Genomic DNA, 18198 nt, shown 5'->3' on the forward strand with positions numbered 1-18198 from the left:
ATTCTGGAATTCCTTGGTGACTATCTTGCATTGATGGCCTCTAGTTATGTTCTCCCCCACAAGAGGAAACATTCTCTCTGTATCCACTCTATCAAAACCTTTTATAATTTTAAACACCTCTATTAAGTTATCCCTCTGTCTTCATTTTTCAGAGACAAAGCCTGTTCATCCTTTCCCAATATATCGAGCCTTGCATTTCTTTTTCTTATTTATTAATTATTTTTTTAGAGTTGGAGTTGGACTTAAAAGAACCCCCAAGTCAACACCAAAGTACCCAATTCACCTTTTCCAATTAAGGGGCAATTTAGCATGGCCAATCCACCTACCCTGCACATCTTTGGGTTGTGGGGGCGAAACCCACGCAAACACGGGGAGAATGTGCAAACTCCACACGAACAGTGACCCAGAGCTGGCATCGAACCTGGGACCTCGGCGCCGTGAAGCAGCAGTGCTACCCACTGCACCATCTTGCTGCCCTAGCCTTGCATTTCTGGTACTATCTTTATGTCCCTTTTACAATATGGTGATGAGAACTGCCAGCACTGCTCTAAATGCTTAGTCTAACAAGGCTTGATACAGGTTTGGCATAACTTTCCTACTTTTCAGTCCCATCCCTCTAGAAACACAACCTCGTGCTTGGTTTTCTTTTTTAAAAATAAATTGCCTTGCTAATCTGTGGCACAACATTCAGTGATGGCATATTTGAAAAGATTTTCATATTAAACTTGAACACTGAAATTTAAAAGATGACATCAATAGCATAAAAACAGAAGAGATATTCGCTTGGCTTTCCACTTTTGATCAAGATCATTTCAGGCACATCCGCAGAAAAAATGTGTGCCATCATTCAGACATGTAATAATCTTTACACGGATTGAAATTGCATTTAAAACCGTATGCATTATTATACATCTGCATTATTAAAATATGATTTCTAAACAGAGGGCGCTAATCCAGCTAATGGCACCTGTTCAAAAACACTCAATTCAGGTGCAAAAATGCTTCAATTCACGTGAATTCTGTCTGGAACTTAACAGGCTGTATTATCACAATAACTTATCATTTGTAAGGCTGCCATAAACCCTTCTGTCACACCGGTCAATTGAATATCTTGGCCCTACATTTTGCAAGAATAATCTGTAAATCATAGAGCAGTGAAAATTTGGTTGTGTACATACTAGATAAGAGCTTACAGCTCCACACACTGCACAAAACATGCAAGGTATAGAGAGTCTGGTGGGTGACTCAACCTGATCGCATCTTTGGCCATCAACATGTGCAAGGAAGGGGTGAATGGATAGCAACTGAGCTGATTTTTCCCCCTTCCAGCTCTCAAGCTTGGGATATAGGACTGCTGTAGCAACCTTCCCTCTGCCCTGGTTCAAATCATCTAATTCAGTACAGAACAGTGATCAGACCTGGGGCCTCTGCATCAGATCAATGATCCCTGGAATGAAGAGCTTGCCATATATGAGTAGCGGTTGAGGACCCTGGGTCTGTACTCGTTAGAGTTTAGAAGGATGAGCGGGGGGGGGGGGGGGGGGGGGGGGGGGGGAAGGATCCTTTAAAACTGAATTAAGGGGGAATTTCTTCAGCCAGAGGGTGGTGAATCTGTGGAACACTTTACCGCAGAGGGTTGTGGAGGCCAAATCACGGAGTGTCTTTAAGACAGAGACTGATAGGTTCTTGATTAATAAGGGGATCAGGGATTATGAGAAGGCAGGAGAATAGGGTTGAGAAAAATATCAGTATGATTGGAATGCGGAGCAGACTCAATGGGCTCAATGGCCTAATTCTGCTCATGTGTCTTATGGTCTTATGAAACATCTCATTTAAAGCCAAATTCAGCATCACCAAGCAGAAATACAGGTGCTCAGTATGTGTGTTAATTTTGTTATAAACTTCTTACTTTTAGGTTCCGTAACAATGATATTTAATTAAAGCTTACTCAATTGAGCAAAAGCAGAATTCATCACAGAAGGACACCTGAAGATTAAGTTAAAATCTTTCTGGGAGATATTTTGGGATGGTAAAAAGTTAAAGCACAAAACTAGTCAACAAAAGTAGTCATAATTCTTTGGAAAGAGATTGAACCCCGATAACCAGAGTAAAGATCTTATTCACATAAATTGTTTTCAGACAGAAGCATTCATTTTAAATAGTACTCTTAATGTAATAAAATTGTCTGAAGGTGTTTTTATAATAGAGCAGACACTGAATAGAAATAGAAGAATAAGAACAATGACATGTCATGGTTGAGGAATTCCTTAAGTGCCAGCGAGAAGTAGCAAGGTGAAAAGATTTAATGAAGAAATTATTTGGTGTTGGGGGGGGGGGGGGCGGGGGAGGAGAAAGGAGTGAGGGGGGAGAGAGAGTGAGAGCGAGCACGGAAGAGAAACAGAAAGAAAGAGAAAGAAGAAAGAAAGAAGAGAAAGAGAGATGAGAGAAAGAGAGAAGAGAGAGAAGAGAGGGAGAGGGAGAAAGTGAAAGCAAAAGAGAAAAGTGGGTAGGTGTAATATTAGTGATAGCACAACATGTACTGATTATTTTGCATTCTGGATAAGGTGGCTGGCACATAGCCATTGTAGTCCGTGACCAAATGTAAAATCAACTACAATGTCTGGCTCTACTCAACAGTACAAGAACAGAATGGGACCAATAGAAACCAGTAATTGTGCACATCTCCCTTTTTAACAGTCAGGAAATTAAATCTTTGCTAAATTTTAGAACAAACTGACATAGCAAGATTAACAGGTACACTTGCTAATTATGAAAATGTATTATTGCTTAGTGATAAATTAAATGCTTCATTATTACATTTTTATTTAGGTGAAAAACTCAGTCCCTCACATTCCTTATTGTGACTAAAACGGTGCTTTAAGTTTCACAAATTTACCAGGAGCCAAGTCGTTTACTTACCTTGATTGGCCAGATGTGGAGGAGGAGGAGAAAGATGATGGTATTTCTGGGAGATTTTCTTCTGTGCATTGAACAGGATATATTTCCGTTAAACTGCTCAAATTGGGAGATGCTGCACGAGGAACAGATAAATAAATTATGAAATGTAGTACCTAACGTGCAGTTAATTTAGTACTGCTACGACAGCTTCTATTCTTCATACTAATTATGAGTAAGGTCAGCCAAATTGCAATGTCAGCCATGATCCAGTTGTCGCACACTCGCCTCCGATTCAGAAAGCTGTCTTCCCTCTCAGGAACATTGAATAGGGCCATGGGATCTTTTACAAGAATAGTCGGGATTTTTCCCAATATCCTGGTTAATATTGATCTCTGTGAAGAGCTTTGGGGCATCCTGAATTTGCAAAATGTAATTTATAAATTTAATTTATTTTTCTTTAAATATACGCTGATTCTGAGGGTGGCATGTGGCGCAGTGGTTAGCACTGGGACTGCGGCGCTGAGGACCCGGGTTCAAATCCCGGCCCTAGGTCACTGTCCGTGTGGAGTTTGCACATTCTCCCCATTTCTGCGTGGGTTTCACCCCCACAACCCAAAGACGTGCTGGTTAGGTGGATTGGCCACACGAAATTGCCCCTAAAATTGGAAGAAATATAATTGGGTACTACGTTGATTCTTACTAGTGAGCAAATACATTTTATATAGTCTATAGAACTATTCCGTTCCCAGTTCAAATAGTGTAAATGTATGTATTTTGATGGGGCTGGGTAGAAAATATGTGGGCACACATTCTGCTTCTTTTCACAACTTCTAGTCAGCGCATGGCACTTTTTGACTCGGATGTTCAAGACTCATTTTAAAGGTGTCTCTGAGCATTTGCACTCCTGTGGCACATGTAGCTCAAATTAAAAATAATTATTTCAACCCAGAGGCTCAGCCCTTTAACTGAAGCCCAAGATACCGTCAGTAAATCTAATTTCAAAGTTAAACAATTGTTTCTGAATGCTGGCAGAGGCAGTTGATGTGGAGCCAGATTGGGTCTGAAAGTTGATCCAGGTGAATCAGTCATGGGGCATCAACCCAGTTGAGCTTTGTATCAAGGCGAAACTCAATCAGCAACCACAGATTAACAAGCTAAGACAGAGAAAGAGACAGAGTAGGCAGGCCTACTCGGCTTGAGCTCCAGAAGCTGAAATAACAGACAACTAAAACCAAACATTGTCCAAAATAGTGAAGAGGCTGCAGAAAAAAAAGCCCAGCCCTCAAGTTGTCAATGAAGCCCTGCTGACCTGTTGCAATAACCAATCAGAGCCATGAGTTGCTTGCATTCACATTCAGTTTCACCATTAGGAACTCATCAACAGAGCCAAAAATGCAAAATTGACTCACTCATCGGTACAAAGCAACCCATCCCCTCCATAAAGAGATTAAGAAGTCTTAACTAAACACAACCAAAGTAATGAACAGGTGTATCAATGGATTCAATTGCAGAACACTTAAGCCTCAGGACAAAATCTGAAATGGAGCTATACACAAGCTGACTAATCAACCACCACCACCCTAGCTGACCGATTGTTGTTACCTTCTCCGCATCAAGTCTGACCCGGTCAGAACCACCAAGCCATCAGAAACACGGAAGTTATAAGGCAGACCCAGAATATGATGTCATGACAACATTGAAGTGTTACTTAACAGAATGAGCCGTACAGTTAATGTGGCACAAGTGAAAGCCCTGAACTATGCTGGCTGGAAGAAACCCGATAACAACAATGTCCTTTACGGTATCACCACATGATGAATAACTGAACATACAAGAAATCACAGATATTGCCAGACCAGTGTTTTCAGCTTTTCATTTCAGATTTAAGAAAATAGGCAGCAGGTAGCATAGTGGTTAGCACAGTTGCATTACAGCTCCAGTGTCCCAGGTTCAATTCCCGGCTTGGGTCACTGTCCGTGCGGGGTCTGCACATTCTCCCCACGTCTGCGTGGGTTTCCGCTGGGTGCTCCGGTTTCCTCCCACAGTCTAAAAGGTGTGCAGGTTAGGTGGATTGGCCATGCTAAATTGCCCTTAGTGTCCTTAAAAAAAGGTTAGGTGGGGTTACGGGGATAGGGTGGAAGTGGGGGCTTAAATGGGGTGCTCTTTCCCAGGGCCGGTGCAGATTCAACGGGCTGAATGGTCTCCTTATGCACTGTAAATTCTACGATTTCCAGCATCCACACTTGTTTTTATACAAGAAGTCCTACTTAAGTACTGCAAAGAAAGCATGGATTTATGAAAATGGAAAATTTATCTAGGTCAATAACAGACAACTCTCATTATGGATTATATAAAAGGACGCAAATACAATTTTATGTTTTGATACACAGGATACTTAAGGACATTCATCTTGTTTAAATAAACTTAAGCAAAGGTATGGAGAGACAAAGGGTTCAAGGAAACGGGCAAAAATATGCCACCTTTCATCCCAAGAAAACTCTCCACTTCCTAACACTCTCTCATGAAGGAAATCACCCATGGAAAAGGGGAATTCCATAGGCGTCAACAGCTCTTCAGTACCTACCAACTGAGTATGCTTCACTTAATAGCCTGAACAGTAAGACAATCTAGTCAACTCATGCAAATATCAACTGGGGAGCTAAAGTTTATTTATAATCATTGCCTGAAGAGAGATTAAAAACTTGAAATTATTCCAGTTTCATGGATAGAGGGGTTAGGGCTGTTGTTTCCTGCTGGCAAAGGTATAATATGATCCTTGCCAAGACTAATTAGTAAGAAACGAGTTACAGTCTGTGCTAAATCAGACCGCTTATCACCGGAGCCAGGCGATGCCATCCCTTGAAAACATTCAGTGTTATTAAATGATGTAAATCACTCCCCAAAAAGGGATTACTTGCAACAATCAAATAAAATTGAGACTCTGAAGAAAGATTAACATGACTACTTCATAGCAGGGCATATCACAATTCATAAGAGACTGAAAATCAATAGCCAGCACCTTGGGAGGATACTGGATTCAACAAAGTGGCTGTTTTTCAAACTTGGAATGAAATCTCTCCTTCAGCCCTCGTGTGGCTTTAAACGATTCTAACCTAAGCTATACACTTCAGAAATTAAACAAATTCAGTGTAGACTGCTTAAAAATTAACTGCACTTAAGGTTAGATTTTTGTTTAGCAAGAACTTATTTACCAGGACTGATTCTGCCATTATTGTTTTGCCTTTGAAGAAAATCCTTATAGCAAACAGAACACATGCCATTCGTTCGCGGGTTCCCATAAAATCCACAGCCAGTGGTACACAGCATAGGCACTTGAGTCTGATTGGTTTCTTGAGCCATGTTCCTCCAACAGACCTTGCAAAATAAAGATAGAAAGTGTTAAGAGTCATGGCCACAAGATACGACAGATAAAGTCAGAAATGCACTGTTGTTAGTTTGCACTAACCTCTGTGCAAATTGCAACATGAAAAGAAAACTAGAAAAAAAAGCTGTTTGCAGAACATACTACTATACAATTACAATGTCCTTCGCCTTCCCAAGGCCTTAACTCTTTGCTGGGCACTCGTCACTTGTGGCAAACTGATATTGTAGACATAGCTAATTGCATTTCTGGTGAGTCAACTGAGTAACAGACATGATTGTGGGCACGTGCTCACAAAACTCATCGCATGGTGTTCTGTCACGTGTTTTGATTTTGTGTATTTGTTGGTAAAATGGAGACACAAAAGAAAGTGTGTCATTGCTTTTATCAGAGTACTATACTTCTGTGGTGACCGCATGGGTAGATGTTATATATATATATATAATTATATATATGTGTGTGTGTGTGTGTGTGTGTGTGTTACATTGAGCTGTATTGCATGTATCCAAAATGTTTTCTACTAAAATTACTGTATGTGGTTAAAACAGCATTCGTATATCCAAGCTGTGCCTAGTCAGTGATTTCTACTGGACATTTCAGCTAATCTCACACAGAAGGGAATCAAACATTGGCCCTTTCTGGCCTGCATAGTTTAGCTATGCTGAACAATTGGGCTGAAAATTCAGGAACCATAAATTATTGCCTAAAGTTCATGATTGCTTCTATAAAACATACATTTAAAAAATAAATCTTATTGCAAACAACACAATTGAGAAAGATGAAAGGTCAAGAGAACAGTGACACAGCAACAGGCACATTTGGTTTTGCTTTGGGGGGGGGCTGAAAAAAAAAGAGGAAAAAGAGTATGCAAGTGGGAGAGGGGAAATATGCATTTAGAAAATAAATCTTATTGCAAACAACACAATTGAGAAAGATGAAAGGTCAAGAGAACAGTGACATAGCAACAGGCACATTTGGTTTTGGTTTGGGGGGGGCTGGGAAAAAAAAAAAAGAGGAAAAAGAGTATGCAAGTGGGAGAGGGAAAGAGCAAGACAGTAAAAAAGCTACATGCTACCGTCATGGTGAGTTACCAATTTACTAATAATGCTTCAACTACCTAAAACAGACAAGAGGGAGAATTCAATAACCACATTTTTTAAAACACCCTGCTTTTTAGCCACTTCAGGCTTCATTTCTACTGCCAGTGTTGGGAGGTTGGAGACATTTACGGTTGCAATGAGTACAGAAAAACATTCAAAGTGATTACACCAGTTGTACAATCATTCGGTAAACAGTATAACTAGAATATGTAAACTGACAACTGAATTAATTGGACATCTTTTCAGTTTCAATATTAAGACAGCTTACTCATATCTATTAGTTTGGTCTGCATTTCTAGACTTTAAAGCTTTAAGAACTAAACACTACAGCCTCTGACAATTTGTTGATTGCTCCAAGAAAACCCTGAAATAAGCATCACTGTAAATTTTTTTAAAATGGGGATTTAAAAAGGAGGAATAAAAATGAAATGATGCAATTGGAACGCCGTTACTTATCAAATTACCAAAATAATAAGGGGAATGTAAGTGTAGAGGTGAGTTAAGGAGGAAGTTAAACAAATAAGTCCACACAGGGAAAGATTTAAAACTTAGGTTGGAAAGTGAATTTGTTAAATCACTGCCATAAAAAGGTATATTCTATATGAGCAGATTAAAAGACATCAAAAGTAGTTCAATTTCCAAAGAGGCGCAAGATTTTCCTCATAAAATCTTGCAGAAATGTTCAATCACAAAACCATAGAAAACATTAAAATAAGCATCAGCCAATACAATTGGATTTAAATCATAGAGGTCTACAGCACATAAAAGGCCCTTTGGCTCATCATGTCTGCATCAGCGTCCCTGGTTAAAAGTTTAACCAAACTAATTTGCTTCAAAGTATTGCAGAACCAAATGCCAGATTGCTATTATCACCAAAATATGATTTGAAATTAAATAGCCAAGACTGGTTTCACATTTTCTAATCATTGCAGCTTCACATCTTTCATTTAAATAGGACGTTCACAGGTCTGCTTCTTCTCAGGTCACCGTGGATTTTTAAAATATTGGCTAATCCTTGATAGCAAGGGTGATCATCTTCCTGGAGTCTAAAGATGGCTGATGAGGCCAATTTGGGACCTGCAGAGTTATTATTTATGGCACATAGAGCATCGTGTCAAGTGGGATATCCAGTCGTGTGTGTTATCAGTCCATGTCATGCATGCTTTTTTTGCTGCTCGTGTCTCTTCACTGTCATTGTTGGGTCTCTTCCCACATACAGCCGCTATTTGGTTCAATCAAAGGCAATGGTCTCCCAGGAGCTGATGTCAATGTTACATTTCTTCATGTTGGCTTTCGGCACACGCTTGGAGCTCTTAGTCGGTGGTCCTCTGGCGTGTCTGCCCTGACTGAGCTGGGAGAAGTCAACCTGCTTGAGAGCTTATTATCCGGACAATTGAACTATATGACTAACCCAATGAAGCTGATGGCGGATGGTCATAGCCTCAATATGTGTGGTGCCTGCCTGTAAGACAACATGAATGGCACGACTTTTAAGTTACTTCTTATACGTTGTCCATGTTTAAGCTCCATACAGTAAGGAAAGGATAACTACCGCATGGTACATCTTATGAGCTTGGTTTCAGTTTTGATGTTGTGATCTTCAAAAATACACTTCCTCAGGTAGCCAAAGGCTGCACCAGTAGATTTCAGGTGATGGATTTCTTCGTCAATGTCAGCCTTTTGTGAAAGATAACTTCCAAGGCACCAGATGTCTTCCACATTTTCCAGGCACTCATCAGGAATCCTGACCAATGGGGCTGGGGAGCGTGCATTTGGAACTTGCTGAGGAAAATTCATGTCAAAGTTCAGTACAGTAAACTAACTTAGCACACATACAGCTTGTTAAAATAATTGATCATATATCCAGCTTTTGGGAGTTATATTCATCTAGAATGCTAGTTTAAAATGGTTTGTGTGCTTACCAAGGTTTTCTTGAAATCAGCATGGAATTACATATGACATTCCCAAGAAATCAGAAATTTTAGGGAAAAAAAACTTACTTTCCATTGTCACAGACAGGATTGTGTTCTTTTACGGTCATAATCTGTATATTTTTATATGGAGACAGGTGAGTCTTTTCTTACCTTTGGAGTGTGCATTCCAATTAAATAATTCAGTAGCAAGATTGAGAGTTTAAAATAGAAAATTATGTATTCTCACACACTTATCAAATAAACATGTCACGCAGACTCCGTCACCATAAAACACACCACTGCATGCAGAAAATCCCGTCTTCAGTCCTATTCACGCGCATACACAAAAACTGGATACATATAAAGATTCTAGACTTTTAGAGATAACTGTTAATTCAGTCTCTGATTTATGATTTCTGATCTCCCACGAGACAGGCCAAGTTGCTTAAATGAATTTGATGATTTAAAGTTGAAGTGAGGACCTTGTAAAGCGAACAGGTTGAGAGTAGGTTGAAATTTCTTGTAATAAAATATCCAGGAGCTTGGTTCTCAGGTGAACCTTGAACTATTTTGGTTCTGCTAGGTTCTGGGTAGTGAGGGTGCAGTCCCCAAAATCAGTTTTGACCACATGGCCACTGGGTTAATGCTTCTGAAGCCCACCCAGTTTGGTTTGGATGGAGGGAGGCCATCATGATACAATGGGAAGTTGATGGTGGTCATTGAGTTTTGATCTTCTTTTGTCCAGTATGAAAGATGGAGATCGACCATCTGGAAACTCCATGGTCTTTAGCTGTTGGCTCAGCCTTAAACAAGAAGATGCACGAATTCCACAAATGATAGAAGTATCCTCACCCATGTCCATGTTTAATTTGGTATGCGCTACAGACTGGACTTGATACCATCTGTGGTCTAAATGCCACAAGTCACATTTGCAGCAGCCAACAGTAACAGTATCTGCATGTACAATTTTTAAAAGTATTGACAGAAAGTGTAAAATACAGGGCATAACACCATTAAGGCTACTATAACATTTGACATGTTCCTACAATGGAGCGGGGTTAGGGAGGGAATCCAGGATTTTCATAAAATATCATAGAACTTACAGTGCAGGAGGCCATTCAGCCCATCGAGTCTGCACCGGCCCTTGGAAAAAGCACCCTAATACGCTGCTACCCTATCCCTGTAACCCCCTATTCTTTTTTAAGACACTAAAGAGCAATTTATCATGGCCAATCCACCTAACCTGCACATCTTTGGACCTTGGGAGGAAACCGGAGCACCCAGAGGAAACCCACAAAGACACGGGGAGAAAGTGTAAACTCCACACAGTCACCCGAGGCTGGAATTGAACTTGGGACCCTGGATCTGAAAGGCAGCATGCTAACCACTGTGCCACCATGCACCAGCAACAGCGAAGGAACAGAGATATAGTTTCAAGTCAGGATGGTGAGTGATTTGGAAGGGAACTTGCAGGTGGTGGTGTCCCCATGCATCTGCTGCCCTGGTCTTTCTAGGTGGTAGCTAGAAGTTGCATAGCCGTGTCTCAATCTGACATATTTAGTCTCAAACCAGCACTGGTTACAGGAAGAACAGCTCTCTTACACCTGGTGCTGTCAGCCAGATTGTGGCCAGACACAGCAACATGACAGGTCAATTTCCTAATTAAAATCCAATAATACATTCCCACAAATATACAGACAGCAAGCAATGTTATTTGCAAATCTGCATTTTTTATTTTACATCAGCCGTAATCATTTTCTAAACTCAATTCAACTAAGATATAAAGTGGGCAGCACGGTGGTGCAGTGGGTTAGCCCTGCAGCCTCATGGCACCGAGGTCCCAGGTTCGATCCCGGCTCTGGGTCACTGTCCGAGTGGAATTTGCACATTCACCCCCACAACCCAAAGGTGTGCAGGGTAGGTGGATTGGTCACTTTAAATTGCCCCTTAATTGGAAAAAATGATTTAGTACACTAAATTTATTTTAAAAAAGAAAAAAAACTAAGATATAAAGTAAAAATTGCCATATGTCAAATTACCATTAGCTGCTTTCCCCTTTTGAGGGGGAGAGCTGATTGGTGGTGATTTAACCTGAGGATCACCACACCCAAGGCAAGGGCAAGATTGAGAAGGCAGGGCCTCAGCCGGGACAGGAATTGAACCTGTGCTGCTGGCCTTGATCTGCATCATGAACCAGCTGTCCAGCCAACTGAGCTAAACCAGGCACTGGTAACTAACATATGTATGCACATACTATTTTCTGAACAAAATTCAACCGCATGGGGGCTCAGCTCCAGGGACCTGGGTTCAATTGCGGCCTCGAGTGACTGTGTGGAGTTTGTACTTTCTCCCAGTGTCTGCGTGGGTTTCCTCCGGGTGCTCCGGTTTTCTCCCACAGAGCACAGATGTGCAGGTTAAGTGGATTGCCCGCGTTAAATTGCCCTTAGTGTCCAAAAGGTTAGGCTGAGTTACAAGGATAGGGTGGAGGCGTGGGATTAAGTCGGGTGCTCTTTCCAAGGGCCAGTGCAGATTCGATGGGCTGAATAGCCTCCTTCTGCACTGTAAGTTCTATGGTTCAATGATAAACAAGCATTTTAAATTGAAATAAATGTATTTTACCCTACATTCAAACAGACAGGTTTCCACCAAGTACGGCTCTGCAGTTAGAACAAACTTATAGAAATTGAAACCTGGAAGATTGAAAGTTACTTTAAAAAAAAAAAAAAAAATTCTTAATTAAGAGAGCAATGAAGTGCACTTTGGTCTTCTGAACAGTCTAGTCGGGGCCAGTGCAAGCCTATTTCTGTAACTACATATGTATAAAAAACATTTGCAGAAGTGTCTATCTTGGTCACTGTTGGCATCTAATTCAGCAGAATCCAAATGTCACCAAGCTGCAATCCCCCAAGTACAGATTTAAATGTGATAAAGTACAAATAAAACATAAGGATGATTACACATCTCACATAGAGGCAATCAATTGATAGAAAATATAACCATTAAATAAATCCTGTTTGGTCCAATATATGAATTTTAGTCCTACTGGTTGGAGTTTAGATTAGGCAGTCACACCTCCACAAACATCCCAAAACACTTCACATAAAAAGAACTGCTTTTGAAGGATAGCACTTATTGTTGTAATTCAATACTTTAAAATTCAGTCAACTGCTACATCTGAGGAAAATTGCTTGAGATGAATCTTGAGTCACCTACTAAAATCACTGTACAATAGTACAATGTTGAATACACTCAAAGAAATAGAAGAAAACAAATTACTCAATTAACTGAAGATTCAAGTACGCTGGATTAATTCGAGCAGACTGTAGCAGGATTTCATGTACTAGAAAATCATCCTTGGGATTACAAACCTGAACATTTTCTACCAAACAACCCGCTAATTAAAAGTTGTTCAAAAATCCCGATTCCCAGCATATACCTCAATTTCTTGATTTTTGCATAATTTGTATCTCTGACTGGATGCAGGTTTTCCCCTCCCCCAGGTTTACCAAAATACTTATTGTTTAGTAAGCACAAGATTAGCTGTCAGTCAATGTGATGTCATTACAGCAAGTCCCACCCACTCACTACAGCACCTTACCCAATGTAGGTAAAAACAGTGAAAGTACCAGAAACACAGCTAATTAACTACTTTGGACATAATTTCCGACAAGCTGATTTACTTCATCTGGAGGGTCACTGACTACAGCCACACAGCTGCTTCAAAAGCAAAATATTGCAGATGGAAGAAAGAGCAGAAATAAAAACAGAAAATGCTAGAAATATGCAGCAGCAGAAGTAAAACAGAATTGGCACATCAGGTCAATAACCGTTCATCAGAGCTGGGAAAAGTTAGAAATTTAATAGGTTTTGTGCAAGTGAAGGATGAAAAAAACCAAAAGGGAAGGCCTGAAATAGAAAGGTAGGAGGGATTAAATGATAAACGTTGGTGGTGTAGGTCCAAAGTGAGCGACAATTGGACAAATAAGGGGACAAAAGATGTGCCTAGAGAAGGTGCGAATGACAGAATAGTCAAAAACAAGAAAAAATACAAGAGCAAAACCTGTAAAAAAGAAATAAAATAAAATCCATCTGTCAGACTTCCTAACTGCAGCATGCATTATCCTTGGATGCCATGCAGGGAATAAAACAGACACAATTTTTCTTAAAGCATGAGATTTTTTTTAAAGCATGAATTCTACCCTTGCAAAACCACCCCCTCACCACTGTCATCTCATGTGACCATCTGATAATGAATAAGACCAATCACATCCTTGTATTACTTACCACCCTTATCCTCCTAATTTCTCCAATCAAACTTCATTCAAAGTCTGTCCCGGACAAAAAGTTATTTAAAACTGCACTTCTCTGCTGCCAACTACAAGCCTTTGTCCTCTATCCACCATATTCCCACAGTGATACAGTGCCACATGGCAGGTTGGTTAGCAAATTTAAAATGTTTGGGATTGATGGGTCCTTAGCAGCATGGATTAGAAGTTGGCTCAGAGATAGGAAACAGGGGGTAGGTATAAATGGACATTTCTCAGACCGGAGACGAGTTGGAAGTGGTGACCCAGGGCTCAGTGTTAGGAACCTTGCTTTTTCTGATTAGAAGGGGGTGTTGAGGGCAAAATCTCTAATAAGGGGCTGGTTTAGCACCGGGCTAAAGAGCTGGCTTTTAAAGCAGACCAAGGCAGGCCGGCAGCATGGTTCAATTCCCGTACCAGCCTCCCCGAACAGGCGCCGGAATATGGCGACTAGGGGCTTTTCACAATAACTTCATTTGAAGCCTACTTGTGACAATAAGCGATTTTCATTTCATATCATTTCAAACATGCAGATTTTACTAAGTTAGGGAGAATAGTTAATTGTGAGGATGACGCTGAGCGACTTCAGAGGGACATTGACACATGGCAGATGAACATCAATGAAGCAAAATGTGACAATGAATTTTGGTAGAAGAAACATGGGGAGACAAACAGGCTCAACGGTACAACTTGAGGAAGGTACAGGAGCAGAGGGACCTTGGGCTTCAAGTGCATAATTCTCTGAAGATGGCCAGGCAAGTTGAAACAGTCAAGATTGGCTTATAGCTACCACCTTCAAAAGATGGAGATGGGACGGGGGCACATTGACGGTCGGGGACTTCTACGTAGGGCACAGACTGGCGACACTAGACCAACTGACGAGGAAGTGGAGGCTAGCAAAAGGACAGGAAATGAGACACCTCCAAATAAAACACTTCCTCCGCAAAGAGACAGTGGGGTACCCTGGGCCCCAGAAAGCTCACTACTAGAGGACCTGATAGGCACAAGCAGCGAGAAGGGGCACAAGCAGCGAGAAGGTGGGCTATGTGGGAAAATATACGGACAGCTACTGGACAGAGCCCGGACTCCACTGGACGAGATCAGACAAAAATGGGAGGACGAACTGGGGACAGAGGTAGGATGGGGACTCTGGAGCGAAGCACTGAGCAGGGTGAACTTCACCTCATCCTGTGCAAGGCTAAGCCTAATGCAGCCCAAAGTGGTGCACAGAGCGCACCTGACCAGAACCCGAATGAGCAGGTTCTTCCCGGAGGTGGAGGACAAATGTGAGCGGTGCCAGAGGGGCTCGGCCAACCACACCCACATGTTTTGGGCTTGCCCCAAGCTTGCTGGGTTCTGGACAGCCTTCTCCGAGGCAATGTCCAAAGTTGTGGGGGTGAGGGTGAAGCCATGCCCAATAGTGGCAATCTTCGGGGTATCGGAGCAGCCAGAGTTACACATGGGGGCCAATGCCTTTGCTTTCGCTTCCCTAATCGCACGCCGGAGAATCCTGCTCGGCTGGCGATCGGTAGCACCACCCACAGCCGCAGACTGGGTCGCTGACCTCTCGGAATTTCTCCACCTGGGGGGGGGGGGGGGGTTGAACAGGGGAAGGGGAGGAACCATAGACCGATCCAGAAGGCAATGAAAGGCACGTAGGGTCAGTTAAACGAAGGACAAACTAAACCTCTGTATAATAAAGGAAGTTAGCGCAGGCGAGAAAAATGTGATGTGTATATATACAACTGTTTATAAATGAGAAATACCAATAAAAAGATTTATTAAAAAAAAGATTGGCTTATAGCATCCTTGGGGTTATAAATAGAGGCATAGAGTGTAAAAGCAATGAAGTGATGTTACACCTCCACAAATCATTGGTCAGACCACATTTGGAGTATTGCGTTCAGTTTTGGGCACCTTATTTAAGGAAGGATGTTAAAGCCTGGAGAGATTTAAGAATGATACCAGGAATGAGTAATTTTACATACAAGGAAAGATTGCAGAAATTGGGCTTGTTCTTGGAGCAAAGAAGATTAAAAAGGTGACCAAATTGAGGTGTACAAAATTCTGAACAATTTTGACAGGGTAAAGAAGGATATTCTGTTTCCATTAGTTAATATGTCAGTTCCTAGGGGGTAACAATTTCAAGATGGCCAGCAAGAGAGCGGGGAGTGAGATGAGGAGGAACCTCTTTACTTAGATAGTTGCTGGGCTTGGAATGCGCTGCCTGGGAGAGTGGTGGAGGTGGATTCCATAGGAGGTTTCAAAAGAGAGCTGGATATATATTTGAAATAGATGAATTTAGAGGGCTCGGAGATAGGACTGGGGAATGGGACTAGCTTGGTTGCTCTTTTGGGAGCCGGTGCAGACACAATGGGCCGAATGGCTCCTTCTGTGCTGTAAATAACAAAAAATACCAAAAATTGACAATATGCTCTCCCATCGTCTTACCTCTACAGGTGATACCCTGGCCTTAAGGAAAACTAATATTGCTATCTCAGCTGCCAATGCTAGTATGACCTCCAATTCCACTCCCTCAATTTCAAGGTGCATAGATTGGAGTGTACCCCATGCATAATTGGTTCCGCCATCTATCACGCCACATCAGGCCTCACATTCCACTGTTCAATCTGCTGATGAAAGACTATCCACGATCTCTTCCCTGCACTATCAAGCATCTCTTTAATAAGTCAGCACAAACCATAAACATTACCAATATGGAAGGACAATGTGTTTGTCAGCAGGAAGAAGGTCACCTGTTCAGTTGGGTGTCTTGCTCCCTCCCTTCCCGAAAGCAAAATCTCCCCCTGCCCTCTCCCAACTTCCCTCTGAACCAATGCCTTTCTCTAGCTTCACCCACTTATACCATTTTCGTTTTGGCCACGAGACCCAAGGCGCACTTGACCCAATTTCCTTAATCTACTGACCAATGCCCCCCCCCCGCCCTTCCTGGCCACATGCTTGTTAACTTTGCAATTAGTTTCCTCTTTTAATGTGCTGCCTCCCACATTTTCAACACCACCGTCAAAATCTGCCTTCTTAGAACTCTCAACAACCACCCCTTACCCAGTCTTATAAACTGCTGCCCCATCTCCAAATTCCCTTCCTTCTCCATACTCCTTGAACTTGTCATCTACCAGATCCATGTCCATCTTTACCACAGCTTTGTTTCCACCCTTCATTGATTTGGACTGTTTTGAATCACAAATTACATCCTCAATGATTGTGGTCATAATGCATATGAGCTTATTAGTCTCTCTACAACCCTTGACACTGTTAACCATACCATCCAGAGACAGACTGGGAGAAGAAAGTGACAAATGGGACAATTAAGCCCCAGTGGGCTCAATTCACAGGAACATACTTCTCTGTATTTTTCATGGTACTAAATGAATATTCACATTATCGACCATGTTGTGGATGGAGGCGAGTGAAAGTAGAAAAAGGAGGATGCTAAGCAGCAACCTAGGAATAAAGTTAGGGCTGCATCCATTTCAGGGATGGACCGAAGAGCGTAAACTGAAATTCTGATCTCAAAGTGACTCAAAACTATCAATTTACAACTTTGCGCTCACGTCCTAAACTTAACATCAAGGTTTAGATTACGTCCAACACTATCCTTCAGAGACTTGCTGCAATATTTATACATACACCTTATATTCACCTTACTGAAATTAGCTTATTAGAAAGATTGTGGTGTTCAAGGGGCAATCATGTCTCCGAGGACAGTTGCGTACGGGGCATTTCAAAATGGGCAGAATTGGAATTTTAAAATGACTATTTTAAAAAACTTTCAGGAGTATAACTGGTTGTTCATAGAATCAGAATCATAGAATCCCTACAGTGCAGGAGGAGGCCAATCGGCCCCTCGAGTCTTCACAGACCCCTGAAAAAGCACCCTACCTCGACCCACTTCCCTGTAACCCCACCTAACCATTGGACAATTTTTCAATAATAATCTTTATTGTCACAAGTAGGCATACATTAACACTGCAATGAAGTTACTGTGAAAAGCTTTGAGTCGCCACATTCTGGCACCTGTTCGGGTACACAGAGGGAGAATTTAGCATGTCCAATCCACCTAACCTGCAGGTTTTTTACGCAGAGGGTAGTGGGTGCCTGGAACTCACTACCGGAGGAGGTAGTGGAAGCAGGGACGATAGGGACATTTAAGGGGCATCTTGACAAATATATAAATAGGATGGGAATAGAAGGATACGGACCCAGGAAGTGTAGAAGATTGTAGTTTAGTCGGGCAGTATGGTCGGCACGGGCTTGGAGGGCCGAAGGGCCTGTTCCTGTGCTGTACATTTCTTTGTTCTTTGGACTGTGGGAGGAAACTGGAACACCCAGAGGAAACCCACGCAAACACAGACAGAATGTGCAAACTCCACACAGTCACCCAAGGTTGAAATTGAACCCGGGTCCCTGGCGCTGAGAGGCAGCATTGCTAACCACTGTACCATCGTGCCGCCCTGCAATGACTAGGCTGGTAGCAATGGAATAATGAATAATGAACTAAAATGGCTTCTGAGGACCTGAAAGCCAAATTGAATAGAGGAAAATTACAAGATTAATTGTGTCTTAAGCAGAATATTCGA

At 41.7% G+C, this 18198-nt stretch overlaps 1 protein-coding gene across 12 annotated transcripts in view; it reads right to left on the reverse strand.

Moving 5' to 3' along the window:
• zfand6 (zinc finger, AN1-type domain 6) overlaps nucleotides 1–18198 on the reverse strand; it is a 90046-nt gene that overhangs the window by 63623 nt on the left and 8225 nt on the right. For 6 of the 12 annotated variants that reach the window (XM_072468782.1, XM_072468779.1, XM_072468781.1 and 3 more), the window contains 2 exons: nucleotides 6111–6273; nucleotides 2920–3031 (listed from right to left, as the gene is read on the reverse strand). In XM_072468782.1, coding sequence (XP_072324883.1) covers nucleotides 2920–3031; nucleotides 6111–6258 — 260 coding nt within the window. In that variant the 5' untranslated portion in view covers nucleotides 6259–6273. Of the gene's footprint in view, nucleotides 1–2919; nucleotides 3032–6110; nucleotides 6274–8932; nucleotides 9111–18198 lie in introns of those variants that run through there. The other 6 variants (XM_072468784.1, XM_072468777.1, XM_072468776.1 and 3 more) reach the window with 5 other exon arrangements.

This window comes from Scyliorhinus torazame, chromosome 12 (assembly GCF_047496885.1).
Source record: "Scyliorhinus torazame isolate Kashiwa2021f chromosome 12, sScyTor2.1, whole genome shotgun sequence".
In the NCBI taxonomy this organism is placed as follows: domain Eukaryota; kingdom Metazoa; phylum Chordata; class Chondrichthyes; order Carcharhiniformes; family Scyliorhinidae; genus Scyliorhinus; species Scyliorhinus torazame.